The sequence below is a fragment of the Heptranchias perlo genome, unplaced genomic scaffold, assembly GCF_035084215.1.
Source record: "Heptranchias perlo isolate sHepPer1 unplaced genomic scaffold, sHepPer1.hap1 HAP1_SCAFFOLD_1142, whole genome shotgun sequence".
Taxonomy (NCBI): domain Eukaryota; kingdom Metazoa; phylum Chordata; class Chondrichthyes; order Hexanchiformes; family Hexanchidae; genus Heptranchias; species Heptranchias perlo.
This window is the reverse complement of record NW_027138366.1, coordinates 1-26,324: the sequence shown is the minus strand read 5'-3', so window position 1 is coordinate 26,324 and position 26,324 is coordinate 1. Positions and strand designations below refer to the sequence as shown.

The window sequence follows — 26,324 nt, the reverse complement described above, 5'->3', positions numbered from 1 at the left end:
TTGCATCCATTGTTTGCAATGTTTCAGCACAGTCTGTCTGCCATCTCGGGCAAACTGAACATTGATCAAGGACCTACTGCCTACTGCCAACAATCAGTACTGGCAATCGGTTACTCTTCTCCACCTCATTCACCCTTCAATCATTGCGTGGGACAAACACCGACTCCCGTTTATACAGCGTCTTTAACGTAGTAAAACATCCCATGGAGTTTCACAGGAGACACAAAGAAGACTTTATAAACAGAGAGTACAAAAGCAAGGGAGTCATTGTTAGACCCTTTATAAATGACTGGTGAGGCCTCAGCCGGAGTATTGTGTCCAGTTCTGGGCCCCGCACTTTAGGAAGGATGTGAGGGCCTTCGAGAGGAGATTTACAAGAATGGTACCAGGGATGAGGGACCTCAGTTACATGGAGAGACTGGAGAAGCTGGGATTGTTCTCCTTAGAACAGAGAAAGTTAAGGGGAGATTTAATCGAGGGGTTCAAAATCAGGAAGGGTTTCGATAAAGTAAACATGGAGAAACTGTTCCCATTGGTGGAAGCCTCGGAACCAGAGGACACAGGTTTAAAGTGATTGGTGAAAGAACCAAAGGCGACACGAGGAAAAAAGGGGAGATTTAATCGAGGTGTTCAAAATAACGACAGAGTGAATAAGGAGAAACTGTTTCCAGTGGTGGGAGGGTCGGTGACCAGAGGACGCAGATTGGAGATAATCGGGGAAAACATCGAAAACAGGAGCAAGAGTAGGCCATTCGGCCCTTCGAGCCTGCTCTGCCATTCAAAATGATCATGCTGATCGTCTAACTCAGTCCCCTGTTCCTGCTGTTTCCCCATATCCTTGATCCCTTTAGCATTAAGAAATATATCGATCTCCTTCTTGAATACATCTAATGACTTGGCCTCAACTGCCTTCTGTGGTAGAGAATTCACAGGTTCACCACCCTCTGAGTGAAGAAATTTCTCCTCATCTTGGTTCTAAACGTCCCACCCCCGTATCCTGAGACTGTGACCCCTGGTTCTGGACTCCCAGCCATCGGGAACATCCTCCCTGCATCTAGTCTGTCTAGTCCTGTTAGAATTTTCTATGTTTCGATGAGATCTCCTCTCATTCTTCTAAACTCCAGTGAATATAGGCCTCGTCGACCCAATCTCTCCTCATACGTCAGTCCTGCCATCCCAGGAATCAGTCTGGTAAACCTTCGTTGCACTCCCTCCATGGCAAGGACATCCTTCCTCAGATAAGGAGACCAAAACTGCACACAATTACTCCAGATGTGGTCTCACCAAGGCCCTGTATAACTGCAGTAAGACATCCTGCTCCTGTACTCAAATCCTCTTGCAATGAAGGCCAACATACCATTCACCTTCCTAACTGCTTGCTGCACCTGAATGCTCGCTTTCAGTGACTGGTGTACAAGGACACCCAGGTCTCGTTGCACCTCCCCTTTTCCAATCGATCACCATTCAGATAATAATCTGCCTTTCTGTTTTACAACCAAAGTGGATAACCTCACATTTATCCACATTATACTGCATCTGCCATGTTCTTGCCCACTCACCCAACTTGTCTAAATCACATTGGAGCCTCTTTGCATCCTCCTCACAGCTCACATTCACCCCAGCTTTGTGTCGTCTGCAAACTTGGAAATGTTACATTTAGTTCCCTCATCCAAATTATTGATATATATTGTGAATAGCTGGGGCCCAAGCACTGATCCCTGCGGTACCCCACTAGTCACTGCCTGCCACCCCGAAAAAGACCCGTTTATTCCTACTCTCTGTTTCCTGTCTGTCGACCAATTCTCAATCCATGCCAGTATATTCCCCCCAATCTCATCTGCTTTAATTTTGCACACTAACCTCTTGTGTGGGACCTTATCAAAAGCCTTCTGAAAATCCAAATACACACATCCACTGGTTCTCCCCTATCTATTCTACGAGTTACATCCTCAAAAACTCCAGTAGATTTGTTAAACATGATTTCCCTTTCATAAACCCATGCTGACTCTATTTTTCCCTCTTAATCAATCTCTTTGTCCTCCTTTGCTGAATTCTGAACTGCTCCCAATCCTCAGGCTTGCTGCTTTTTCTGGTAATTTTATATGTCTCCTCTTTGGATCTAATACTATCCCTAATTTCTTTTGTAAGCCACGGTTGAGCCACCTTTCCTGTTTTATTTTTGCACAGACAGGATGAATAATTGTTGTAATTCCTGCACACGTTCTTTAAATATTCGCCATTGCCTATCCACCATCATCCCTTTTAGTAAAGTTCCCCAATCTATCACAGCCAACTCGCACCTCATACTTTCATAATTTCCTTTATTTAGATTCAGGACCCTAGTTTCGGATTCAACTGCTTCACTCTCCATCTTAATGAGGAATTCTATCATGTTATGGTCGCTCTTCCCTAAGGGACCCCGCACAACAAGATTATTAATTAATCCTTTCTCATATCAGGACCCTCCTCTCTCTTGACCTCAGGGCCCCCCTCATGGCCTGAGTACCCCCCTCCCCCTCTTGGCCTCAGGACCCCCCTCCCCCTCTCTTGGCCTCAGACCCCCCTCCCACTCTTGGCCTCAGGACCCCCCTTCCCCCTCTCTTGGCCTCAGGACCCCCCTTCCCCCTCTCTTGGCCTCAGGACCCCCATCCCCCCATCTCTTGGCCTCAGGACCCTCATCTCCCCATCTCTTGGCCTCAGGACCCCCATCCCCCATCTCTTGGCCTCAGGACCCCCTCCCCCCATCTCTTGGCCTCAGGACCCCACCCCCCCCATCTCTTGGCCTCAGGACCCCCACCCCCCCCATCTCTTGGCCTCAGGACCCCCATCCCCCCATCTCTTGGCCTCAGGACCCCCATCCCCCCCCATCTCTTGGCCTCAGGACCCCCACCCCCCCATCTCTTGGCCTCAGGACCCCCACCCCCCCCCCATCTCTTGGCCTCAGGACCCCCACCCCCCCCCCATCTCTTGGCCTCAGACCCCCATCCCCCATCTCTTGGCCTCAGGACCCCCACCCCCCCCCATCTCTTGGCCTCAGGACCCCCACCCCCCCCCCCATCTCTTGGCCTCAGGACCCCCACCCCCCCCCCCATCTCTTGGCCTCAGGACCCCCATCCCCTCATCTCTTGGCCTCAGGACCCCCACCCCCCCCCATCTCTTGGCCTCAGGACCCTTTTTGACCGTTGGATTTTGACCGTTATTTTTTGAAGGGGATTTGGCGCCGGGAATGTTCCACTCGGGCCCGCGGGGGGGGGGGCGGCGGTTTCTTTCTTCCCTCAGTCCCGAGGCCCGGCCGGTCCCCGGAGGGCGGGGGAGTGGATTTAATCTTCTCCCCGGTCCTTCCCCGGCCCCCGGCCCCCCCCCCCTACCTGAGGGCGGTCTCCGGCCCCCTGTCTGGTGTCCGGAGTCTGGTCGCGGTCCCCCCCCTCGCTCCTCCACGATGGTTCGGTCCGGCGGCCGCTGGACGAGTCCAAGTCCCGGGGCCCGTGGGGGGGGGGAACTGAACCCGATTAAAGTAAATGAACGGCCCCGGGGGACGGGTGGGATTGCGGCCGGGGGAGAAGGTGAGCCGGGCGGCGGGCGGGCGGTCTCTGCCCCCGGGGGAAGCGGAGGTTCAATCCGGTCCCCCCCCCCTCTCTCCCACAATGGTCCGGTCCGGAGGAGGGGGCGGGGCCCCGCGGGTCAGGGGCGGGTCACGGCGGGTTCAGGGGTCACGCCGCCGCCGCCATGTCGCCGAGCGGCTGCTGTTCGTAAATAACCGGCGGCCGAGAGACCGGGGACCGAGGGCCCGGAGTCCGGGACCGGACCGGGCCGGGCGGGGGGGGAGAGACCGAGGGCCCAGTGCGGTGGTGGCCGGAGCCCGGGGCCGAGTCTGGGGACCGAGTCTGGGGACCGGGGGCCGCCGCCATGGACGGGACTTGGAGTAACTTCATTTTCCAGGCGAGGAAAGACCCGGGGGGGCGGGGCCTGGGGGACAATGGGGGGCGGGGTTTGGGGACAATGGGGGCGGGGTTTGGGGACAATGGGGGGTGTGGTTTGGGGACAATGGGGGGCGGGGTTTGGGGACAATGGGGGGCGGGTTTGGGGACAATGGGGGGCGGGGTTTGGGGACAATGGGGGGCGGGGTTTGGGGACAATGGGGGGCGGGGTTTGGGGACAATGGGGGGCGGGGTTTGGGGACAATGGGGGGCGGGGTTTGGGGACAATGGGGGGCGGGGTTTGGGGACAATGGGGGGCGGGGTTGGGGACAATGGGGGGCGGGGTTTGGGACAATGGGGGCGGGGTTTGGGACAATGGGGGCGGGGTTTGGGGACAATGGGGGCGGGGTTTGGGGACAATGGGGGGCGGGGTTTGGGGACAATGGGGGGCGGGGTTTGGGGACAATGGGGGCGGGGTTTGGGGACAATGGGGGGCGGGGTTTGGGACAATGGGGGACGGGGTTTGGGGACAATGGGGGGCGGGGTTTGGGACAATGGGGGGCGGGGTTTGGGGACAATGGGGGGCGGGGTTTGGGGACAATGGGGACGGCAGGGGGGGGGAACGGGGGATGGGGACAGCGGGGGGGGGAACGGGGGATGGGGACAGCGGGGGGGATGGGGACAGCGGGGGGGATGGGGACAGCGGGGGGGATGGGGACAGCGGGGGGGGGGCGGGGGATGGGGACAGCGGGGGGGCGGGGGATGGGGACAGCGGGGGGGGGCGGGGGATGGGGACAGCGGGGGGGGGGCGGGGGGATGGGGACAGCGGGGGGGGCGGGGGATGGGGACAGCGGGGGGGGGGCGGGGGATGGGGACAGTGTTGACATGTATCGAGTTACAGCTCAGAAACAGGTCATGGGTCCATGCCGGGGTTTCTGCTCCCCACGAGCCTCCCGCCCTCCCTCCCTCCTCCCTCTCCCTTTCCTCCCCCTCCCTCCCTCCCTTCACCCTCCCTCCTCCCTTCTCCCTCCCTCCCTTCTCCCTCCCTCCCTCCCTTCTCCCTCCCTCCCTCTCCCTCCCTCCCTTCTCCCTCCATCCCTCTCTCCTCCATCCCTCTCTCCTCCATCCCTCTCTCCTCCATCCCTCTCTCCTCCATCCCTCTCTCCTCCATCCCTCCTCCTCCATCTCACCCTATCACCATCTCCTTCTATTCCTCTCTCCCTCATGTGTTTATCAAGCTTCCCCTTAAATCCATCTACACTATTCACCTCAACTACTCCTGTGACCCAAAAGAACACAAGAAATAGGAGCAGGAGGAGGCCACTCGGCCCTCGAGCCTGCTCCACCATTCCATCAGATCATGGCTGATCTTCGACCTCAACCTCCACTTTCCCGCCCGATCCCCATATCCCTTGATCGCCCCACGAGTCCAAAAATCCATCGATCTCAGCTTTCAATATATTCAAATATATCCACAGCCCTCTGGGGGAGAGAATTCCAAAGATTCACAACCCTCTGAGTGAAGAAATTCTCTCCTCATCTCAGTCTTGAATGCCCGACCCCTTATCCTGAGACTATCCCCCTGGTTCTAGACTCTCCAGCCAGGGGGAAACAGCCTCTCAGCATCGACCCTGTCAAACCCCCTCAGAATCTTATCTGTTTCACCTCTCATTCTTCTAAACTCCAGAGAGTATCGGCCCATTCCACTCCGATGGGAACTGAACATCCAGAGGTATTCAATATTTAGGAAGGACAGGCAAAAAGGGAAAGGAGGTGGGGTAGCGTTGTTAGTAAAGGAGGAAATCAATGCAATAGTGAGGAAGGATATTGGCTCGGAAAATCACCATGTGGAATCTGTATGGGTGGAGCTAAGAAACCACCAAGGGGCAGAAAACATTGGTGGGGGGTTGTCTATAGGCCCCCAAACAGTAGCGGAGATGTAGGGGAGGGCATTAAACAGGAAATTAGAGACGCATGCAAGAAGGGTACAGCTATAATCATGGGTGACTTTAATCTACATATAGATTGGTCAAACCAAATTAGCAATAATACTGTGGGGGAGGAATTCCGGGAGTGTGTACGTGATGGTTTTCTGGACCAATACGTTGAGGAACCAACTAGAGAACAGGCGATCCTAGACCTGGGTATTGTGCAATGAGAAAGGATTAATTAATAATCTTGTTGTGCGGGGTCCCTTAGGGAAGAGCGACCATAACATGATAGAATTCCTCATTAAGATGGAGAGTGAAGCAGTTGAATCTGAAACTACAGTCCTGAATCTAAATAAAGGAAATTATGAAAGTATGAGGTGTGAGTTGGCTCTGATAGATTGGGGAACTTTACTAAAAGGGATGACGGTGGATAGGCAATGGCTAATATTTAAAGAACGTGTGCAGGAATTACAACAATTATTCATTCCTGTCTGTGCAAAAATAAACAGGAAAGGTGGGCTCAACCGTGGCTTACAAAAGAAATTAGGGATAGTATTAGATCCAAAGAGGAGACATATAAATTACCAGAAAAAGCAGCAAGCCTGAGGATTGGGAGCAGTTCAGAATTCAGCAAAGGAGGACAAAGAGATTGATTAAGAGGGAAAAATAGAGTCAGCATGGGTTTATGAAAGGGAAATCATGTTTAACAAATCTACTGGAGTTTTTTGAGGATGTAACTAGTAGAATAGATAGGGGAGAACCATTGGATGTGGTGTATTTGGATTTTCAGAAGGCTTTTGATAAGGTCCCACACAAGAGGTTAGTGTGCAAAATTAAAGCACATGGGATTGGGGGGAATATACTGGCATGGATTGAGAATTGGTCGACAGACAGGAAACAGAGAGTAGGAATAAACGGGTCTTTTTCCGGGTGGCAGGCAGTGACTAGTGGGGTACCGCAGGGATCAGTGCTTGGGCCCAGGCTATTCACAATATATATCAATGATTTGGATGAGGGAACTAAATGTAACATTTCCAAGTTTGCAGACGACACAAAGCTGGGGTGGAATGTGAGCTGTGAGGAGGATGCAAAGAGGCTCCAATGTGATTTAGACAAGTTGGGTGAGTGGGCAAGAACATGGCAGATGCAGTATAACGTGGATAAATGTGAGGTTATCCACTTTGGTTGTAAAAACAGAAAGGCAGATTATTATCTGAATGGTGGTAGATTGGGAAAAGGGGAGGTGCAACGAGACCTGGGTGTCCTTGTACACCAGTCGCTGAAAGCGAGCATTCAGGTGCAGCAAGCAGTTCGGAAGGTGAATGGTATGTTGGCCTTAATTGCAAGAGGATTTGAGTGCAGGAGCAGGGATGTCTTACTGCAGTTATACAGGGCCTTGGTGAGACCACATCTGGAGTATTGTGTGCAGTTTTGGTCTCCTTATCTGAGGAAGGATGTCCTTGCCATGGAGGGAGTGCAACGAAGGTTCACCAGACTGATTCCTGGGATGGCAGGACTGCCGTATGAGGAGAGATTGGGCCGACTAGGCCTATATTCACTGGAGTTTAGAAGAATGAGAGGAGATCTCATCGAAACATATAAAATTCTAACAGGACGAGACAGACTAGATGCAGGGAGGATGTTCCCGATGGCTGGGGAGTCCAGAACCAGGGGTCACAGTCTCAGGATACGGGTTTTGCCATTTAGAACCGAGATGAGGAGAAATGTCTTCACTCAGAGGGTGGTGAACCTGTGGAATTCTCTACCACAGAAGGCAGTGGAGGCCAAGTCATTAGATGTATTCAAGAAGGAGATCGATATATTTCTTAATGCTAAAGGGATCAAGGGATATGGGGAAAAAGCGGGAACAGGGGACTGAGTTAGACGATCGGCCATGATCATTTTGAATGGGGGAGCAGGCTCGAAGGGCCGAACGGCCTACTCTTGCTCCTATTTTCGATGTTTCTATGTTTACTCAATCTCTCCTCAAAGGACAACCCTCTCATCCCAGGAATCAATCTAGTGAACCTTCATTGCACCGCCTCTAAGGCAAGTGTATCCTTCCTTTGATAAGGAGAACATGTGGGAGTGAGTTCCACGTTCTCACCACTCTCTGGGTGAAGACGTTTCTCCTGAATTCCCGATTGGATTTATTACTGACTATCTTATATTTATGGCCCCCCCCCCTAGTTCTGGTCTCTCCCCCCACAAGTGGAAACACCTTCTCTACGTCTACCCTATCGAACCCTTTCATAATCTTAAAGACCTCGATCAGGTCACCCCTCAGCCTTCTCTTTCCTGGAGAAAAGAGCCCCAGTCTGTTCAGTCTTTCCTGTTAGATAAGACCTCTCAGTTCTGGTATCAACCTTGTGAATCTTTTTTGCACCTTCTGCAGTGCCTCTATATCCTTTTTTATAAAATGGGAAATGTTACTGGTCACAGTGCTCCAAGAGTGGATTATATGGGGTAATATCATAAAATGGTCACAGCGCACAAGGAGGCCATTCTGCCCATCGAGTCCGTGCTGGCTCTTTATAAGAGCAATCCAGCCAGTCCCACTCCCCCGCCCTATCCCCGTAGCCCTGCAAATTTTTTCCTTTCAAGTACTTATCCAGTTCCCTTTTGAAGGCCATGATTGAATCTGCCTCCACCTCCCCCTCGGGCAGTGCATTCCAGATCCTAACCACTCGCTGTGTGAAAAAGTTTTTCCTCATGTTACCTTTGGTTCTTTTGCCACTCACCTTAAATCCGTGCCCTCTGGCTCTTGACCCTTCCACCAATGGAAAGAGTTTCTCTCTATCTACTTTGTCTGGACCCTTCATGATTTTGAACCCCTCGATCAAATCTCCTCACCACCGTCTCTGTTCCAAGGAGAACAATCCCAGCTTCTCCAGTCTATCCACGTAACAAGTCCCTCATCCCTGGAATCATTCCAGTAAACCTCCTCCACACCCTCCCTAAGGCCTTCACATCTTTCCTAAAGTGCGGTGCCCAGAACTGGACACAATACTCCAGTTGTGGTCGAACCAGTGTTTTATAAAGGTTCATCATGACTTCCTTGCTTTTGTACTCTGTGCCTCTATTTACAAATGTAAGGAATCTTACAACACCAGGTTATAGTCCAACAGTTTTATTTGAAAATCACAAGCTTTCGGAGGCTTCCTCCTTCGTCAGGTGAACAGCCTCCGAAAGCTTGTGATTTTCAAATAAAACTGTTGGACTATAACCTGGTGTTGTAAGACTCCTTACATTTGTCCAGCCCAGTCCATCACCGGCATCTCCACATCTATTTATAAAGCCCAGGATCCCGTCTGCTTTTTTAACCATTTTCTCAACCTGCCCTGCCACCTTTGACGATTTGTGTACATACACCCCCAGGTCTCTCTGTTCCTGTGCCCCTTTTAGAGTTGTGCCCTCTAGTTTATATTGCCTCTCCTCGTTCTTCCTACCGAAATGTATCACCTCGCATTTTTCTGCGTTAAATTTCATCTGCCACGTGTCCGCCCATTCCACCAGCCTGTCTGTATCCTCTTGACGTCTATCACTATCCTCCTCACTGTTCACTACCCTTCCAAGTTTTGTGTCATCTGCACATTTTGAAATTGTGCCCTGTACACCCAGGTCCAAGTCATTAATATATATCAAGAAAAGCAGTGGTCCCAGCACCGACCCCTGGGGAACACCACTGTACACCTCCCTCCAGTCCGAAAAACAACCGTTCACCCCTACTCTCTGTTTCCTGCCCCTACCCACGCTGCCACTGCCCCCGATTATTCCATGGGCTTCAGTTTTGCTGACAAGCCTGTTATGTGACAATTTATCAAACGCCTTTTGGAAGTCCATCAACATAGGGGGACGGCAGGGGGTCAAAGGGGGACGGCAGGGGGTCAAAGGGGGACTATACTGGGTTATACGGGAGGTTACGCAGGACAGGGGATTACGCGGGATGGAGGGGGATTACGGCGGACCAGGGTAGGGGGGAGGATTACACAGGACGGGGGGATTACGCGGTAGGATTACACAGGACGGGGGGATTATGCGGGACGGCGGGGGATTACGCCAGACGGGGGGGCGCGGGATTACACGGCATGGCGGGGGATTACGCCGGACTGGGGGGGTGGGCGGGAGGATTACACGGGACAGCGAGGGATTACGCCGGACCCGGGGGTGGGGGGATTACGCAGGACGGAGATTACACCGTCCGGGGGTGGGGGTTATGTGGGGTCGGCAGGGGTTAATGGCGGACAGCGGGGGATTACGCGGGACGGGGGATTATGCAAGATGGCGGAACATTACGCTGGACCGGGCGGGGGGATTACGCGGGACGGCGGGGGGATTACGCGGGACGGCGGGGGGATTACGAGGGACGGCGGGGGGGATTACGAGGGACGGCGGGAGGATTCCACAGGACGGGGGGATTACGCGGGACGGGGGGATGATGACAGCTCCCTGCCATGTGTGCGGGGTTCAGTCTCTGGACGGGGGGGGGCAGCGGGTGTCCCGTTAAACGTCCCGTCTTTAACCCCCCCCCTCTCTCTCTCTCCGCAGACGGCCGGTACAGACCAAGCTCCAGGAGTTCAGGCCGACCTCCTGCCCTTGCTCACCACGGCCTCCGTGGCTCAGGAATCCGCCCGTCCGCCTTCGACCCCTGGGGCCGCGGAGGCCGCGCCCGCCCCAGACCGGGAGAGGGCCAAGAACCCCCAGCCCGTGCCCCGGGCCCGGGCCAACGTGGAGGCAGACAAGAAGCTAAAGAGCAAGGGGCCCTTCATCTGCCTGCTCTGCTCCAAGGAGTTCAAGAACAACTACAACCTGAGGAGACACCAGGGCACCCACTCGGGGGGAGCCAGGGCCCCCCTCCCCGCCAGCGTCAATCCCCCCACCATGGTGCCCATCGCTCTGCTGAGCATGACCATGGCCGCGGTGGGCGGGGGCGCCGGGCCCCTGGGCTCGGCCGAACCCCTCTCCCTGCCAGGGGGCAGCAGCCTCTCCCCCTCCCCCTCCCCCTCCCCCTCCCAGGCCCGGAGGATCCGCAAGACTCACAGCTGCGAGCTGTGCGGCAAAGCTTTCCGTGACATCTACCACCTCAACCGCCACAAACTGTCGCACTCTGACGAGAAGCCCTTCGAGTGTCCCGTCTGCCAGCAACGCTTCAAACGCAAGGACCGCATGAGTTACCACGTCCGCTCGCACGAGGGGGGCGTCAACAAGCCCTACATCTGCAGCCATTGTGGGAAAGGTTTCTCCAGGTACAAAGAGGGACTCCCATCGATACAGAGTCTGTCCCCATCCCAGGACCCCCCCCCCCCCAGACCCCCCCTCCCCATCCCAGGACCCCCCCCCCAAACCCCCCGTCCCCATCCCAGGACCCCCCCCTGTCCCCATCCCAGGACCCCCCCCTGTCCCCATCCCAGGACCCCCCCCTCAGACCCCCCGTCCCCATCCCAGGACCCCCCTCAAACCCCCCGTCCCCATCCCAGGACCCCAGACCCCCCGTCCCCATCCCAGGACCCCCCCCCCAGACCCCCCGTCCCCATCACAGGACCCCCCCTCAAACCCCCCGTCCCCATCCCAGGACCTCCCCCCATCCCCATCCCAGGACCTCCCCCTCAAACCCCCCGTCCCCATCCCAGGACCCCCCCCCGTCCCCATCCCAGGACCTCCCCCTCAAACCCCCTCTCCCCATCCCAGGACCTCCCCCTCTCCCCATCCCAGGACCCCCCCCCTCAAACCCCCCGTCCCCATCCCAGGACCCCCCCCTCAAACCCCCCGTCCCCATCCCAGGACCTCCCCCTCAAACCCCCCGTCCCCATCCCAGGACCTCCCCCTCAAACCCCCTCTCCCCATCCCAGGACCCCCCCCTCAAACGCCCCGTCCCCATCCCAGGACCTCCCCCTCAAACCCCCTCTCCCCATCCCAGGACCTCCCCCTCAAACGCCCCGTCCCCATCCCAGGACCCCCCCCCCCAAACCCCCCGTCCCCATCCCAGGACCCCCCCCCCCAAACCCCCCGTCCCCATCCCAGGACCTCCCCCTCAAACCCCCTCTCCCCATCCCAGGACCTCCCCCTCAAACCCCCCGTCCCCATCCCAGGACCTCCCCCTCAAACCCCCTCTCCCCATCCCAGGACCCCCCCCCCCAAACCCCCCGTCCCCATCCCAGGACCTCCCCCTCAAACCCCCTCTCCCCATCCCAGGACCTCCCCCCAAATGAGTTTGCAGCAGTGAGAGTGAGTGTGAGCATGTGAGAGAATTGATTATCGGTCCACAGTGTGACCGAGTCTCGATGGTCTCACCATCACTGCCTCTCTGTCTTTCAGACCTGACCACCTGAACAGTCACGTCAGACAGGTTCATTCCACGGAAAGGCCTTTCAAGTGTCAGGTACGGTTCACGGGGTGGTGGAGAGGGAGGGGTCCGGGGGAGGGGAGTGGGCGAGGAGGGAAGAGGGAGTGGGCGAGGAGGGAGGGGAGTGGGCTGAGGAGGGGCCGAGGGAAGAGGGAGGGGAGGAGGGCCGGAGGGAGGGGAGTGGGCTGAGGGAGGATGAGGGGGCCGCGGGGAGGGAAAGGATGGGGAAGGAGAGGGAAGGGAGGGGGCCGGAGGGAGGGCGGGGCGAGGCGACTGACCAGGGTTTGAGGGTCCTCGGAATGCCTGCTGTGAGTTTCAGAGGGCGGGAGGAGAGGGGGGCAGTGATTCTGAGTCTGACACTGGAGTGGGGAGCGAGGAGAGAGTGGGGTGAGGTGGCTGATACAACAGCAGTGGTCGATTGTGGGGCTCGGGGAGGGGTCCCTCCGACGGTGGATTGAGGGGGGGGGTCCCTCCGACGGTGGATTGAGGGGGGGGTCCCTCCGACGGTGGATTGAGGGGGGGTCCCTCCGACGGTGGATTGAGGGGGGGGTCCCTCCGACGGTGGATTGAGGGGGGGGTCCCTCCGACGGTGGGGTTCGGGGGGGTCCCTCCGACGGTGGATTGAGGGGGGTCCCTCCGACGGTGGATTGAGGGGGGGGTCCCTCCGACGGTGGGGTTCGGGGGGGTCCCTCCGACGGTGGATTGAGGGGGGTCCCTCCGACGGTGGATTGAGGGGGGGGGGTCCCTCCGACGGTGGATTGAGGGGGGGGGTCCCTCCGACGGTGGATTGAGGGGGGGGGGTCCCTCCGATGGTGGATTGAGGGGGGGGGTCCCTCCGATGGTGGATTGAGGGGGGGGGTCCCTCCGATTGTGGATTGAGGGGGGGGGTCCCTCCGACGGTGGATTGAGGGGGGGGGGTCCCTCCGACGGTGGATTGAGGGGGGGGTCCCTCCGACGGTGGGGTTCGGGGGGGTCCCTCCGACGGTGGATTGAGGGGGGGGGGTCCCTCCGACGGTGGGGTTCGGGGGGGTCCCTCCGACGGTGGATTGAGGGGGGGGTCCCTCCGACGGTGGATTGAGGGGGGGGTCCCTCCGACGGTGGGGTTCGGGGGGGTCCCTCCGACGGTGGATTGAGGGGGGGGGGTCCCTCCGACGGTGGGGTTCGGGGGGGTCCCTCCGACGGTGGATTGAGGGGGGGGGTCCCTCCGACGGTGGATTGAGGGGGGGGGTCCCTCCGACGGTGGATTGAGGGGGGGGGTCCCTCCGACGGTGGATTGAGGAGGGGGTCCCTCCGACGGTGGATTGAGGGGGGGGTCCCTCCGACGGTGGATTGAGGGGGGGGTCCCTCCGACGGTGGATTGAGGGGGGGGGTCCCTCCGACGGTGGATTGAGGAGGGGGGTCCCTCCGACGGTGGATTGAGGTGGGGGGGGGTCCCTCCGACGGTGGATTGAGGGGGGGGTCCCTCCGACGGTGGATTGAGGAGGGGGGTCCCTCCGACGGTGGATTGAGGTGGGGGGGGGTCCCTCCGACGGTGGATTGAGGGGGGGGTCCCTCCGACGGGGGGGTTCGGGGGGTCCCTCCGACGGTGGATTGAGGGGGGGGTCCCTCCGACGGTGGATTGAGGGGGGGGTCCCTCCGACGGTGGATTGAGGGGGGGGTCCCTCCGACGGTGGATTGAGGGGGGGGTCCCTCCGACGGTGGGGTTCGGGGGGGTCCCTCCGACGGTGGATTGAGGGGGGGTCCCTCCGACGGTGGGGTTCGGGGGGGTCCCTCCGACGGTGGATTGAGGGGGGGGTCCCTCCGACGGTGGGGTTCGGGGCGGTCCCTCCGACGGTGGGGTTCGGGGGGGTCCCTCCGACGGGGGGGTCCCTCCGACGGTGGGGTTCGGAGGGGGGGCTCCCTCCGACGGTGGGGTTCGGGGGGTCCCTCCGACGGTGGGGTTCGGAGGGGGGGCTCCCTCCGACGGTGGGGTTCGGAGGGGGGCCCCTCCCAGCCCTGAAGCCCCCGGTTTGCACTCACTGACCCTGGCCCTCCATTCTCTCCCCAGACCTGCGAGGCTGCGTTTGCGACGAAGGACCGGCTCAGGGCCCACATGATCCGGCACGAGGAGAAGGTCCCTTGTCACGTATGTGGGAAGTTACTGAGTGCAGCCTACATCACCGATCACATGAAGGTGCACAGCGAGGGGGCCAATCATACCTGTGATATCTGTAATAAAGGTGAGTGGGAGGATCTACTCTCTCTGTATCTAACCCTGTACCTGACCCTGGGAGTGTTTGATGGGACAGTGTAGAGGGAGCTTTACTCTGTATCTAACCCTGTACCTGCCCTGGGAGTGTTTGATGGGACAGTGTAGAGGGAGCTTTACTCTGTATCTAACCCTGTCCCTGCCCTGGGAGTGTTTGATGGGACAGTGTAGAGGGAGCTTTACTCTGTATCTAACCCTGTACCTGCCCTGGGAGTGTTTGATGGGACAGTGTAGAGGGAGCTTTACTCTGTATCTAACCCTGTACCTGCCCTGGGAGTGTTTGATGGGACAGTGTAGAGGGAGCTTTACTCTGTATCTAACCCTGTACCTGACCCTGGGAGTGTTTGATGGGACAGTGTAGAGGGAGCTTTACTCTGTATCTAACCCTGTACCTGCCCTGGGAGTGTTTGATGGGACAGTGTAGAGGGAGCTTTACTCTGTATCTAACCCTGTACCTGCCCTGGGAGTGTTTGATGGGACAGTGTAGAGGGAGCTTGACTCTGTATCTAACCCTGTACCTGACCCTGGGAGTGTTTGATGGGACAGTGTAGAGGGAGCTTTACTCTGTATCTAACCTGTACCTGACCCTGGGAGTGTTTGATGGGACAGTGTAGAGGGAGCTTTACTCTGTATCTAACTCTGTACCTGACCCTGGGAGTGTTTGATGGGACAGTGTAGAGGGAGCTTTACTCTGTATCTAACCCTGTCCCTGACCCTGGGAGTGTTTGATGGGACAGTGTAGAGGGAGCTTTACTCTGTATCTAACCTGTACCTGACCCTGGGAGTGTTTGATGGGACAGTGTAGAGGGAGCTTTACTCTGTATCTAACCCTGTACCTGCACTGGGAGTGTTTGATGGGACAGTGGAGAGGGAGCTTTACTCTGTATCTAACCCTGTACCTGCCCTGGGAGTGTTTGATGGGACAGTGTAGAGGGAGCTTTACTCTGTATCTAACCCTGTCCCTGACCCTGGGAGTGTTTGATGGGACAGTGTAGAGGGAGCTTTACTCTGTATCTAACCTGTACCTGACCCTGGGAGTGTTTGATGGGACAGTGTAGAGGGAGCTTTACTCTGTATCTAACCCTGTACCTGCACTGGGAGTGTTTGATGGGACAGTGGAGAGGGAGCTTTACTCTGTATCTAACCCTGTACCTGCCCTGGGAGTGTTTGATGGGACAGTGTAGAGGGAGCTTTACTCTGTATCTAACCCTGTCCCTGACCCTGGGAGTGTTTGATGGGACAGTGTAGAGGGAGCTTTACTCTGTATCTAACCTGTACCTGACCCTGGGAGTGTTTGATGGGACAGTGTAGAGGGAGCTTTACTCTGTATCTAACCCTGTACCTGCACTGGGAGTGTTTGATGGGACAGTGGAGAGGGAGCTTTACTCTGTATCTAACCCTGTACCTGCCCTGGGAGTGTTTGATGGGACAGTGTAGAGGGAGCTTTACTCTGTATCTAACCTGTACCTGACCCTGGGAGTGTTTGATGGGACAGTGTAGAGGGAGCTTTACTCTGTATCTAACCCTGTACCTGACCCTGGGAGTGTTTGATGGGACAGTGTAGAGGGAGCTTTACTCTGTATCTAACCCTGTACCTGCCCTGGGAGTGTTTGATGGGACAGTGTAGAGGGAGCTTTACTCTGTATCTAACCCTGTACCTGACCCTGGGAGTGTTTGATGGGACGGTGTAGAGGGAGCTTTACTCTGAATCTAACCCTGTACCTGCCCTGGGAGTGTTTGATGGGACAGTGGAGAGGGAGCTTTACTCTGTATCTAACCCTGTACCTGACCCTGGGAGTGTTTGATGGGACAGTGCAGAGGGAGCTTTACTCTGTATCTAACCCTGTACCTGCCCTGGGAGTGTTTGATGGGACAGTGTAGAGGGAGCTTTACTCTGTATCTAACCCTGTACCTGCCCTGGGAGTGTTTGACGGGACGGTGTAGAGGGAGCTTTACTCTGTATCTAACCCTGTACCTGCCCTGGGAGTGTTTGATGGGACAGTGTAGTGGGAGCTTTACTCTGTATCTAACCCTGTACCTGCCCTGGGAGTGTTTGATGGGACAGTGTGGAGGGAGCTTTACTCTATATCTAACCCTGTACCTGCCCTAGGAGTGTTTGATGGGACAGTGGAGAGGGAGCTTTACTCTGTATCTAACCCTGTACCTGCCCTGGGAGTGTTTGATGGGACAGTGTAGAGGGAGCTTTACTCTGTATCTAACCCTGTCCCTGCCCTGGGAGTGTTTGATGGGACAGTGTCGAGGGAGCTTTACTCTGTATCTAACCCTGTACCTGCCCTGGGAGTGTTTGATGGGACAGTGTAGAGGGAGCTTTACTCTGTATCTAACCCTGTACCTGCCCTTGGAGTGTTTGATGGGACAGTGTAGAGGGAGCTTTACTCTGTATCTAACCCTGTACCTGACCCTGGGAGTGTTTGATGGGACAGTGTAGAGGGAGCTTTACTCTGTATCTAACCCTGTACCTGCCCTGGGAGTGTTTGATGGGACAGTGTAGAGGGAGCTTGACTCTGTATCTAACCCTGTACCTGACCCTGGGAGTGTTTGATGGGACAGTGTAGAGGGAGCTTTACTCTGTATCTATCTCTGTACCTGACCCTGGGAGTGTTTGATGGGACAGTGCAGAGGGAGCTTTACTCTGTATCTAACCCTGTCCCTGACCCTGGGAGTGTTTGATGGGACAGTGTAGAGGGAGCTTTACTCTGTATCTAACCTGTACCTGACCCTGGGAGTGTTTGATGGGACAGTGTAGAGGGAGCTTTACTCTGTATCTAACTCTGTACCTGACCCTGGGAGTGTTTGATGGGACAGTGTAGAGGGAGCTTTACTCTGTATCTAACCCTGTCCCTGACCCTGGGAGTGTTTGATGGGACAGTGTAGAGGGAGCTTTACTCTGTATCTAACCTGCACCTGACCCTGGGAGTGTTTGATGGGACAGTGTCGAGGGAGCTTTACTCTGTATCTAACCCTGTACCTGCACTGGGAGTGTTTGATGGGACAGTGGAGAGGGAGCTTTACTCTGTATCTAACCCTGTACCTGCCCTGGGAGTGTTTGATGGGACAGTGTAGAGGGAGCTTTACTCTGTATCTAACCTGTACCTGACCCTGGGAGTGTTTGATGGGACAGTGTAGAGGGAGCTTTACTCTGTATCTAACCCTGTACCTGACCCTGGGAGTGTTTGATGGGACAGTGTAGAGGGAGCTTTACTCTGTATCTAACCCTGTACCTGACCCTGGGAGTGTTTGATGGGACAGTGTAGAGGGAGCTTTACTCTGTATCTAACCCTGTACCTGACCCTGGGAGTGTTTGATGGGACGGTGTAGAGGGAGCTTTACTCTGTATCTAACCCTGTACCTGCCCTGGGAGTGTTTGACGGGACAGTGTGGAAGGAGCTTTACTCTGTATCTAACCCTGTACCTGACCCTGGGAGTGTTTGATGGGACAGTGTAGAGGGAGCTTTACTCTGAATCTAACCCTGTACCTGCCCTGGGAGTGTTTGATGGGACAGTGGAGAGGGAGCTTTACTCTGCATCTAACCCTGCACCTGCCCTGGGAGTGTTTGATGGGACAGTGTAGAGGGAGCTTTACTCTGTATCTAACCCTGTACCTGACCCTGGGAGTGTTTGATGGGACAGTGCAGAGGGAGCTTTACTCTGTATCTAACCCTGTACCTGCCCTGGGAGTGTTTGATGGGACAGTGTAGAGGGAGCTTTACTCTGTATCTAACCCTGTACCTGCCCTGGGAGTGTTTGACGGGACGGTGTAGAGGGAGCTTTACTCTGTATCTAACCCTGTACCTGCCCTGGGAGTGTTTGATGGGACAGTGTAGTGGGAGCTTTACTCTGTATCTAACCCTGTACCTGCCCTGGGAGTGTTTGATGGGACAGTGTGGAGGGAGCTTTACTCTGTATCTAACCCTGTACCTGACCCTGGGAGTGTTTGATGGGACAGTGGAGAGGGAGCTTTACTCTGTATCTAACCCTGTACCTGCCCTGGGAGTGTTTGATGGGACAGTGTAGAGGGAGCTTTACTCTGTATCTAACCCTGTACCTGCCCTGGGAGTGTTTGATGGGACAGTGTAGAGGGAGCTTTACTCTGTATCTAACCCTGTACCTGCCCTGGGAATATTTGATGGGACAGTGCAGAGGGAGCTTTACTCTGTATCTAACCCTGTACCTGACCCTGGGAGTGTTTGATGGGACAGTGGAGAGGGAGCTTTACTCTGTATCTAACCCTGTACCTGACCCTGGGAGTGTTTGATGGGACAATGGAGAGGGAGCTTTACTCTGTATCTAACCCTGTACCTGCCCTAGGAGTGTTTGATGGGACAGTGGAGAGGGAGCTTTACTCTGTATCTAACCCTGTACCTGCCCTGGGAGTGTTTGATGGGACAGTGTAGAGGGAGCTTTACTCTGTATCTAACCCTGTACCTGCCCTGGGAGTGTTTGATGGGACAGTGTAGAGGGAGCTTTACTCTGTATCTAACCCTGTACCTGCCCTGGGAGTGTTTGATGGGACAGTGTGGAGGGAGCTTTACTCTGTATCTAACCCTGTACCTGACCCTGGGAGTGTTTGATGGGACAGTGTAGAGGGAGCTTTACTCTGTATCTAACCCTGTACCTGCCCTGGGAGTGTTTGATGGGACAGTGTGGAGGGAGCTTTACTCTGTATCTAACCCTGTACCTGACCCCTGGAGTGTTTGATGGGACAGTGTAGAGGGAGCTTTACTCTGTATCTAACCCTGTACCTGCCCTGGGAGTGTTTGATGGGACAGTGTGGAGGGAGCTTTACTCTATTCTCTCTGGCTCTCCTCGATCACACAGAGTCGTACGGTGATGAGAGTGATAACTGTGCATTGATTGGTGTATCTCAGTGGGAGATAGATGTGTGCCATTTTGCAACTCTCCCTCCGTTCCCTCACCGAGTGGTCCCACTCTCCGTGTGTGATCCCAGACTTTAAGTGTCGGCAGGATATTCGACTGTGGAAGCAGCATCACAGTCGAGCCTCGATCCTGTCCTCACCCAGCACCCACACACTTTCCAGCAGGGGTCACTGGACAGTGATCAGGAGCAGGAACCCTGGCTGATTTCCCTCTCTCTCTAACCCAGGGGTCACTGGACAGTGATCGGGAGCAGGAACCCTGGCTGATTTCCCTCTCTGTAACCCAGGGGGTCACTGGACAGTGATCAGGAGCAGGAACCCTGGCTGATTTCCACTCTCTCGAACCCAGGGGTCACTGGACAGTGATCAGGAGCAGGAACCCTGGCTGATTTCCCCTCTCTCTAACCCAGGGGTCACTGGACAGTGATCAGGAGCAGGAACCCTGGCTGATTTCCCCTCTCTCTCCAACCCAGGGGTCACTGGACAGTGATCGGGAGCAGGAACCCTGGTTGATTTCCCCCTCTCTCTAACCCAGGGGTCACTGGACAGTGATCGGGAGCAGGAACCCTGGCTGATTTCCCCCTCTCTCTAAGCCAGGGGTCACTGGACAGTGATCAGGAGCAGGAACCCTGGCTGATTTCCCCCTCTCTCTAACCCAGTGGTCACTGGACAGTGATCAGGAGCAGGAACCCTGGCTGATTTCCCCCTCTCTCTAACCCGGTGGTCACTGGACAGTGATCAGGAGCAGGAACCCTGGCTGATGTCCCATCTCTCTCCAACCCAGGGGTCACTGGACAGTGATCGGGAGCAGGAACCCTGGCTGATTTCCCCCTCTCTCTAACCCAGGGGTCACTGGACAGTGATCGGGAGCAGGAACCCTGGCTGATTTCCCCCTCTCTCTAACCCAGGGGTCACTGGACAGTGATCAGGAGCAGGAACCCTGGCTGATTTCCCCCTCTCTCTCACCCAGGGGTCACTGGACAGTGATCAGGAGCAGGAACCCTGGCTGATTTCCCCCTCTCTCGAACCCAGGGGTCACTGGACAGTGATCAGGAGCAGGAACCCTGGCTGATTTCCCTCTCTCTCTAACCCAGGGGTCACTGGACAGTGATCGGGAGCAGGAACCCTGGCTGATTTCCCTCTCTGTAACCCAGGGGGTCACTGGACAGTGATCAGGAGCAGGAACCCTGGCTGATTTCCACTCTCTCGAACCCAGGGGTCACTGGACAGTGATCAGGAGCAGGAACCCTGGCTGATTTCCCCTCTCTCTAACCCAGGGGTCACTGGACAGTGATCAGGAGCAGGAACCCTGGCTGATTTCCCCTCTCTCTCTAACCCAGGGGTCACTGGACAGTGATCGGGAGCAGGAACCCTGGTTGATTTCCCCCTCTCTCTAACCCAGGGGTCACTGGACAGTGATCGGGAGCAGGAACCCTCGCTGATTTCCCCCTCTCTCTAACCCAGGGGTCACTGGACAGTGATCAGGAGCAGGAACCCTGGCTGATTTCCCATCTCTCTCCAACCCAGGGGTCACTGGACAGTGATCGGGAGCAGGAACCCTGGCTGATTTCCCCCTCTCTCTAACCCAGGGGTCACTGGACAGTGATCAGGAGCAGGAACCCTGGCTGATTTCCCCCTCTCTCTCACCCAGGGGTCACTGGACAGTGATCAGGAGCAGGAACCCTGGCTGATTTCCCCCTCTCTCTAACCCAGGGGTCACTGGACAGTGATCAGGAGCAGGAACCCTGGCTGATTTCCCCCTCTCTCTAACCCAGGGGTCACTGGACAGTGATCGGGAGCAGGAACCCTGGCTGATTTCCCCCTCTCTCTAACCCAGGGGTCACTGGACAGTGATCAGGAGCAGGAACCCTGGCTGATTTCCCCCTCTCTCTAACCCAGGGGTCACTGGACAGTGATCGGGAGCAGGAACCCTGGCTGATTTCCCCCTCTCTCTAACCCAGGGGTCACTGGACAGTGATCAGGAGCAGGAACCCTGGCTGATTTCCCCCTCTCTCTAACCCAGGGGTCACTGGACAGTGATCAGGAGCAGGAACCCTGGCTGATTTCCCCCTCTCTCTACCCAGGGGTCACTGGACAGTGATCAGGAGCAGGAACCCTGCAGATTTCTCCCCATCTCTCTATCCCAGGGGTCACTGGACAGTGATCAGGAGCAGGATCCCTGGCTGATTTCCCCCTCTCTCTCACCCAGGGATCACTGGACAGTGATCAGGAGCAGGAACCCTGGCTGATTTCCCCCTCTCTCTAACCCAGGGGTCACTGGACAGTGATCAGGAGCAGGAACCCTGGCTGATTTCCCATCTCTCTAACCCAGGGGTCACTGGACAGTGATCAGGAGCAGGAACCCTGGCTGATTTCCCCCTCTCTCTCACGCCAGGGATCACTGGACAGTGATCGGGAGCAGGAACCCTGGCTGATTTCCCCTCTCTCTCTAACCCAGGGGGTCACTGGACAGTGATCAGGAGCAGGAACCCTGGCTGATTTCCCATCTCTCTCAACCCAGGGGGTCACTGGACAGTGATCAGGAGCAGGAACCCTGGCTGATTTCCCCCTCTCTCTAACCCAGGGGTCACTGGACAGTGATCGGGAGCAGGACCCTGGCTGATTTCCCCTCTCTCTAATCCAGGGGGTCACTGGACAGTGATCAGGAGCAGGAACCCTGGCTGATTTCCCCCTCTCTCTAACCCAGGGGGTCACTGGACAGTGATCGGGAGCAGGAACCCTGGCTGATTTCCCCCTCTCTCTCACCCAGGGATCACTGGACAGTGATCGGGAGCAGGAACCCTGGCTGATTTCCCCTCTCTCTAACCCAGGGGGTCACTGGACAGTGATCGGGAGCAGGAACCCTGGCTGATTTCCCCCCTCTCTCTAACCCAGGGGTCACTGGACAGTGATCGGGAGCAGGAACCCTGGCTGATTTCCCCCTCTCTCTAACCCAGGGGGTCACTGGACAGTGATCGGGAGCAGGAACCCTGGCTGATTTCCCCTCTCTCTCTAACCCAGGGGTCACTGGACAGTGATCGGGAGCAGGAACCCTGGCTGATTTCCCCCTCTCTCTAACCAGGGGGTCACTGGACAGTGATCAGGAGCAGGAACCCTGGCTGATTTCCCCCTCTCTCTAAGCCAGGGGTCACTGGACAGTGATCAGGAGCAGGAACCCTGGCTGATTTCCCCCTCTCTCTAACCCAGGGGTCACTGGACAGTGATCGGGAGCAGGAACCCTGGCTGATTTCCCCCTCTCTCTAACCCAGGGGTCACTGGACAGTGATCAGGAGCAGGAACCCTGGCTGATTTCCCCCTCTCTCTAACCCAGGGGTCACTGGACAGTGATCAGGAGCAGGAACCCTGGCTGATTTCCCCCTCTCTCTAACCCAGGGGGTCACTGGACAGTGATCAGGAGCAGGAACCCTGGCTGATTTCCCCCTCTCTCTAACCCAGGGGGTCACTGGACAGTGATCAGGAGCAGGAACCCTGGCTGATTTCCCCCTCTCTCTAACCCAGGGGTCACTGGACAGTGATCAGGAGCAGGAACCCTGGCTGATTTCCCCTCTCTCTCACCCAGGGATCACTGGACAGTGATCAATCGGGAGCAGGAACCCTGGCTGATTTCCCCCTCTCTCTAACCCAGTGGTCACTGGACAGTGATCAGGAGCAGGAACCCTGGCTGATTTCCCCTCTCTCTAACCCAGGGGTCACTGGACAGTGATCAGGAGCAGGAACCCTGGCTGATTTCCCCCTCTCTCTAACCCAGGGGTCACTGGACAGTGATCAGGAGCAGGAACCCTGGCTGATTTCCCCTCTCTCTAACCCAGGGGTCACTGGACAGTGATCAGGAGCAGGAACCCTGGCTGATTTCCCCCTCTCTCTCTAACCCAGGGGTCACTGGACAGTGATCAGGAGCAGGAACCCTGGCTGATTTCCCCCTCTCTCTAACCCAGGGGTCACTGGACAGTGATCAGGAGCAGGAACCCTGGCTGATTCTCCCCAATCTGAGTTGCCTGAATCTCCCTACTCAATCCTCCCATTTGGTGAGACTCAGTTCCACAGTTGTTAGCCACTGAACCAGCAGGGCCCTTCTTGCCTCCGCTGTCCTGCTATGTGCGTGTGTGTGTGTGCAGGGCTGAGTCCCAGGCCGGGCAGTGTAGCCCACTCCCCGCCGCCTCCTCCTCCATCTCCAGGCTTTGAAGCTCTGGTCTCTCTCTCTCTCTCTCGCTCTCCCTCCAGGTTTCACCACCGCGGCCTATCTCAGGGTCCACGCTCGGAAGCACCATGGGGTGACCTTTCTCCAGCCGTACCGTTTCGTGTGTGAGCTCTGTGGCGTGTACTGTCTACACCCAGGTGCAGCTGAACGGGCACAAGGGGACACACGAGCTGCTGTCACCAGCGGGGGGAAATCAGCCCGACCTGCGGCACCAACACTGAGGCGAGCTGCTGCTGTGAGAAGGCAAGACACCCGTTCTTACTGTCTATAACAGGGGAGGGGAAGCATTAAAGGCCAGGAAATTCCCAGGCTTCATCTCTGGCCTCTGCTGGGTCAACCTGACCCCAGCTGGGAGCGGGGGGTCGGATTAGCACAACGACCTGGGTTAGAGAGAGGGGAAATCAGCCAGGGTTCCTGCTCCCGATCACTGTCCAGTGACCCCCCTGGGTTAGAGAGAGGGGGAAATCAGCCAGGGTTCCTCTCCCGATCACTGTCCAGTGACCCCCTGGGTTAGAGAGAGGGGGGAAATCAGCCAGGGTTCCTGCTCCCGATCACTGTCCAGTGACCCCTGGGTTAGAGGGAGGAGGAAATCAGCCAGGGTTCCTGCTCCTGATCACTGTCCAGTGACCCCTGGGTTAGAGAGAGGGGAAATCAGCCAGGGTTCCTGCTCCCGATCACTGTCCAGTGACCCCTGGGTTAGAGAGAGGGGGAAATCAGCCAGGGTTCCTGCTCCCGATCACTGTCCAGTGATCCCTGGGTTAGAGAGAGGGGGAAATCAGCCAGGGTTCCTGCTCCCGATCACTGTCCAGTGACCCCCTGGGTTAGAGAGAGGGAAATCAGCCAGGGTTCCTGCTCCTGATCACTGTCCAGTGACCCCCTGGGTTAGAGAGAGAGGGAAATCAGCCAGGGTTCCTGCTCCTGATCACTGTCCAGTGACCCCCTGGGTTAGAGAGAGGAAATCAGCCAGGGTTCCTGCTCCTGATCACTGTCCAGTGACCCCCTGGGTTAGAGAGAGAGGGAAATCAGCCAGGGTTCCTGCTCCTGATCACTGTCCAGTGACCCCCTGGGTTAGAGAGAGGGAAATCAGCCAGGGTTCCTGCTCCTGATCACTGTCCAGTGACCCCCTGGGTTAGAGAGAGGGAAATCAGCCAGGGTTCCTGCTCCTGATCACTGTCCAGTGACCCCTGGGTTAGAGAGAGAGGAAATCAGCCAGGGTTCCTGCTCCCGATCACTGTCCAGTGACCCCCTGGGTTAGAGAGAGGGGGAAATCAGCCAGGGTTCCTGCTCCCGATCACTGTCCAGTGACCCCCTGGGTTAGAGAGAGGGGGAAATCAGCCAGGGTTCCTGCTCCCGATCACTGTCCAGTGACCCCCTGGGTTAGAGAGAGGGGGGAAATCAGCCAGGGTTCCTGCTCCTGATCACTGTCCAGTGACCCCTGGGTTAGAGAGAGGGGGAAATCAGCCAGGGTTCCTGCTCCTGATCACTGTCCAGTGACCCCTGGGTTAGAGAGAGGGGAAATCAGCCAGGGTTCCTGCTCCTGATCACTGTCCAGTGACCCCTGGGTTAGAGAGAGGGGGGAAATCAGCCAGGGTTCCTGCTCCTGATCACTGTCCAGTGACCCCTGGGTTCGAGAGAGGGGAAATCAGCCAGGGTTCCTGCTCCTGATCACTGTCCAGTGACCCCTGGGTTAGAGAGAGGGGGAAATCAGCCAGGGTTCCTGCTCCTGATCACTGTCCAGTGACCCCTGGGTTAGAGAGAGGGGAAATCAGCCAGGGTTCCTGCTCCTGATCACTGTCCAGTGACCCTGGGTTCGAGAGAGGGGAAATCAGCCAGGGTTCCTGCTCCTGATCACTGTCCAGTGACCCCTGGGTTAGAGAGAGGGGGAAATCAGCCAGGGTTCCTGCTCCCGATCACTGTCCAGTGACCCCTGGGTTGGAGAGAGGGGAAAATCAGCCAGGGTTCCTGCTCCCGATCACTGTCCAGTGACCCCTGGGTTAGAGAGAGGGGGAAATCAGCCAGGGTTCCTGCTCCCGATCACTGTCCAGTGACCCCTGGGTTGGAGAGAGGGGAAAATCAGCCAGGGTTCCTGCTCCCGATCACTGTCCAGTGACCCCTGGGTTAGAGAGAAGGGGAAATCAGCCAGGGTTCCTGCTCCTGATCACTGTCCAGTGACCCCGGGGAGAGTCGGTGCCCCGTGGGGGGACCCGTACCCCGGGGAGAGTCGGCCAGGGTGGGGGACCCGTACCCCGGGGAGAGTCGGCCAGGGTGGGGGACCCGTACCCCGGGGGAGAGTCGGCCGGGGTGGGGGACCCGTACCCCGGGGAGAGTCGGCCGGGGTGGGGGATAGTACTGGGATATTTGGATTGTTACACGCTGTCATTACCCTCTCCTGTTCTTTCCCGTCTCCCACAGGTACCGGTGAACCCTGTCCACTGACACCAGCTGTCACTCCAGCGAGTGCGAATCCCAGACCAGCCGAGACCGCGACCTTCCTCACCCAGGGACTGTCCTCACCGCCCTGGTGAAGAGGAGGGGAGGGTCCCCAGCACCCCCCACCCAGATCATCCACGCTGCTGGGGGGAGCGGGAGGGGAGGAGGAGAGCTTGAGGGGAAGAGGGGAAGGGGGAGAGGGGGGAGAGCGGGAGAAGAGGGGGAGAGCGGAGAGAAGAGGGGGGAGAAGAGGGGGGAGAGGGCGGGAGAAGAGGGGGAGAGCTTGAGGGGGAAGAGGGGAAGGAGGAGGGGGAGAGCGGGAGGGGAAGAAGGGGAGA

General features: G+C 56.9%; 1 protein-coding gene across 2 annotated transcripts; it reads left to right on the top strand.

The window, feature by feature from the left end:
- The first annotated feature begins 3,712 nt into the window (after positions 1-3,712).
- LOC137307882 (myc-associated zinc finger protein-like) lies at positions 3,713-26,170 on the top strand. Of its 2 annotated transcripts, XM_067976940.1 has the most exons (6): positions 3,713-3,939; positions 10,397-11,094; positions 12,164-12,227; positions 14,239-14,410; positions 23,580-23,799; positions 25,969-26,062. In XM_067976940.1, the coding sequence occupies exons 1-6, from the start codon at positions 3,907-3,909 to the stop codon at positions 25,976-25,978; spliced, it is 1,197 nt and encodes a 398-aa protein (XP_067833041.1). In that variant the 5' UTR covers positions 3,713-3,906; the 3' UTR covers positions 25,979-26,062. The 2 variants fall into 2 exon arrangements, with proteins under 2 accessions (XP_067833041.1, XP_067833042.1); XM_067976941.1 differs by lacking the exon at positions 23,580-23,799 and having other exon boundaries at positions 25,969-26,170.
- Positions 26,171-26,324: the final 154 nt, after the last annotated feature.

Excerpts from the sequence above, each read along its gene's own strand:
- LOC137307882 (XM_067976940.1), top strand. The coding sequence starts at position 3,907 with ATGGACGGGACTTGGAGTAACTTCATTTTCCAG. Across the intron at positions 3,940-10,396 it reads GGAGTAACTTCATTTTCCAG|ACGGCCGGTACAGACCAAGC; the intron begins GCGAGGAAAGAC and ends CTCTCTCCGCAG. Across the intron at positions 12,228-14,238 it reads AAAGGCCTTTCAAGTGTCAG|ACCTGCGAGGCTGCGTTTGC; the intron begins GTACGGTTCACG and ends TTCTCTCCCCAG.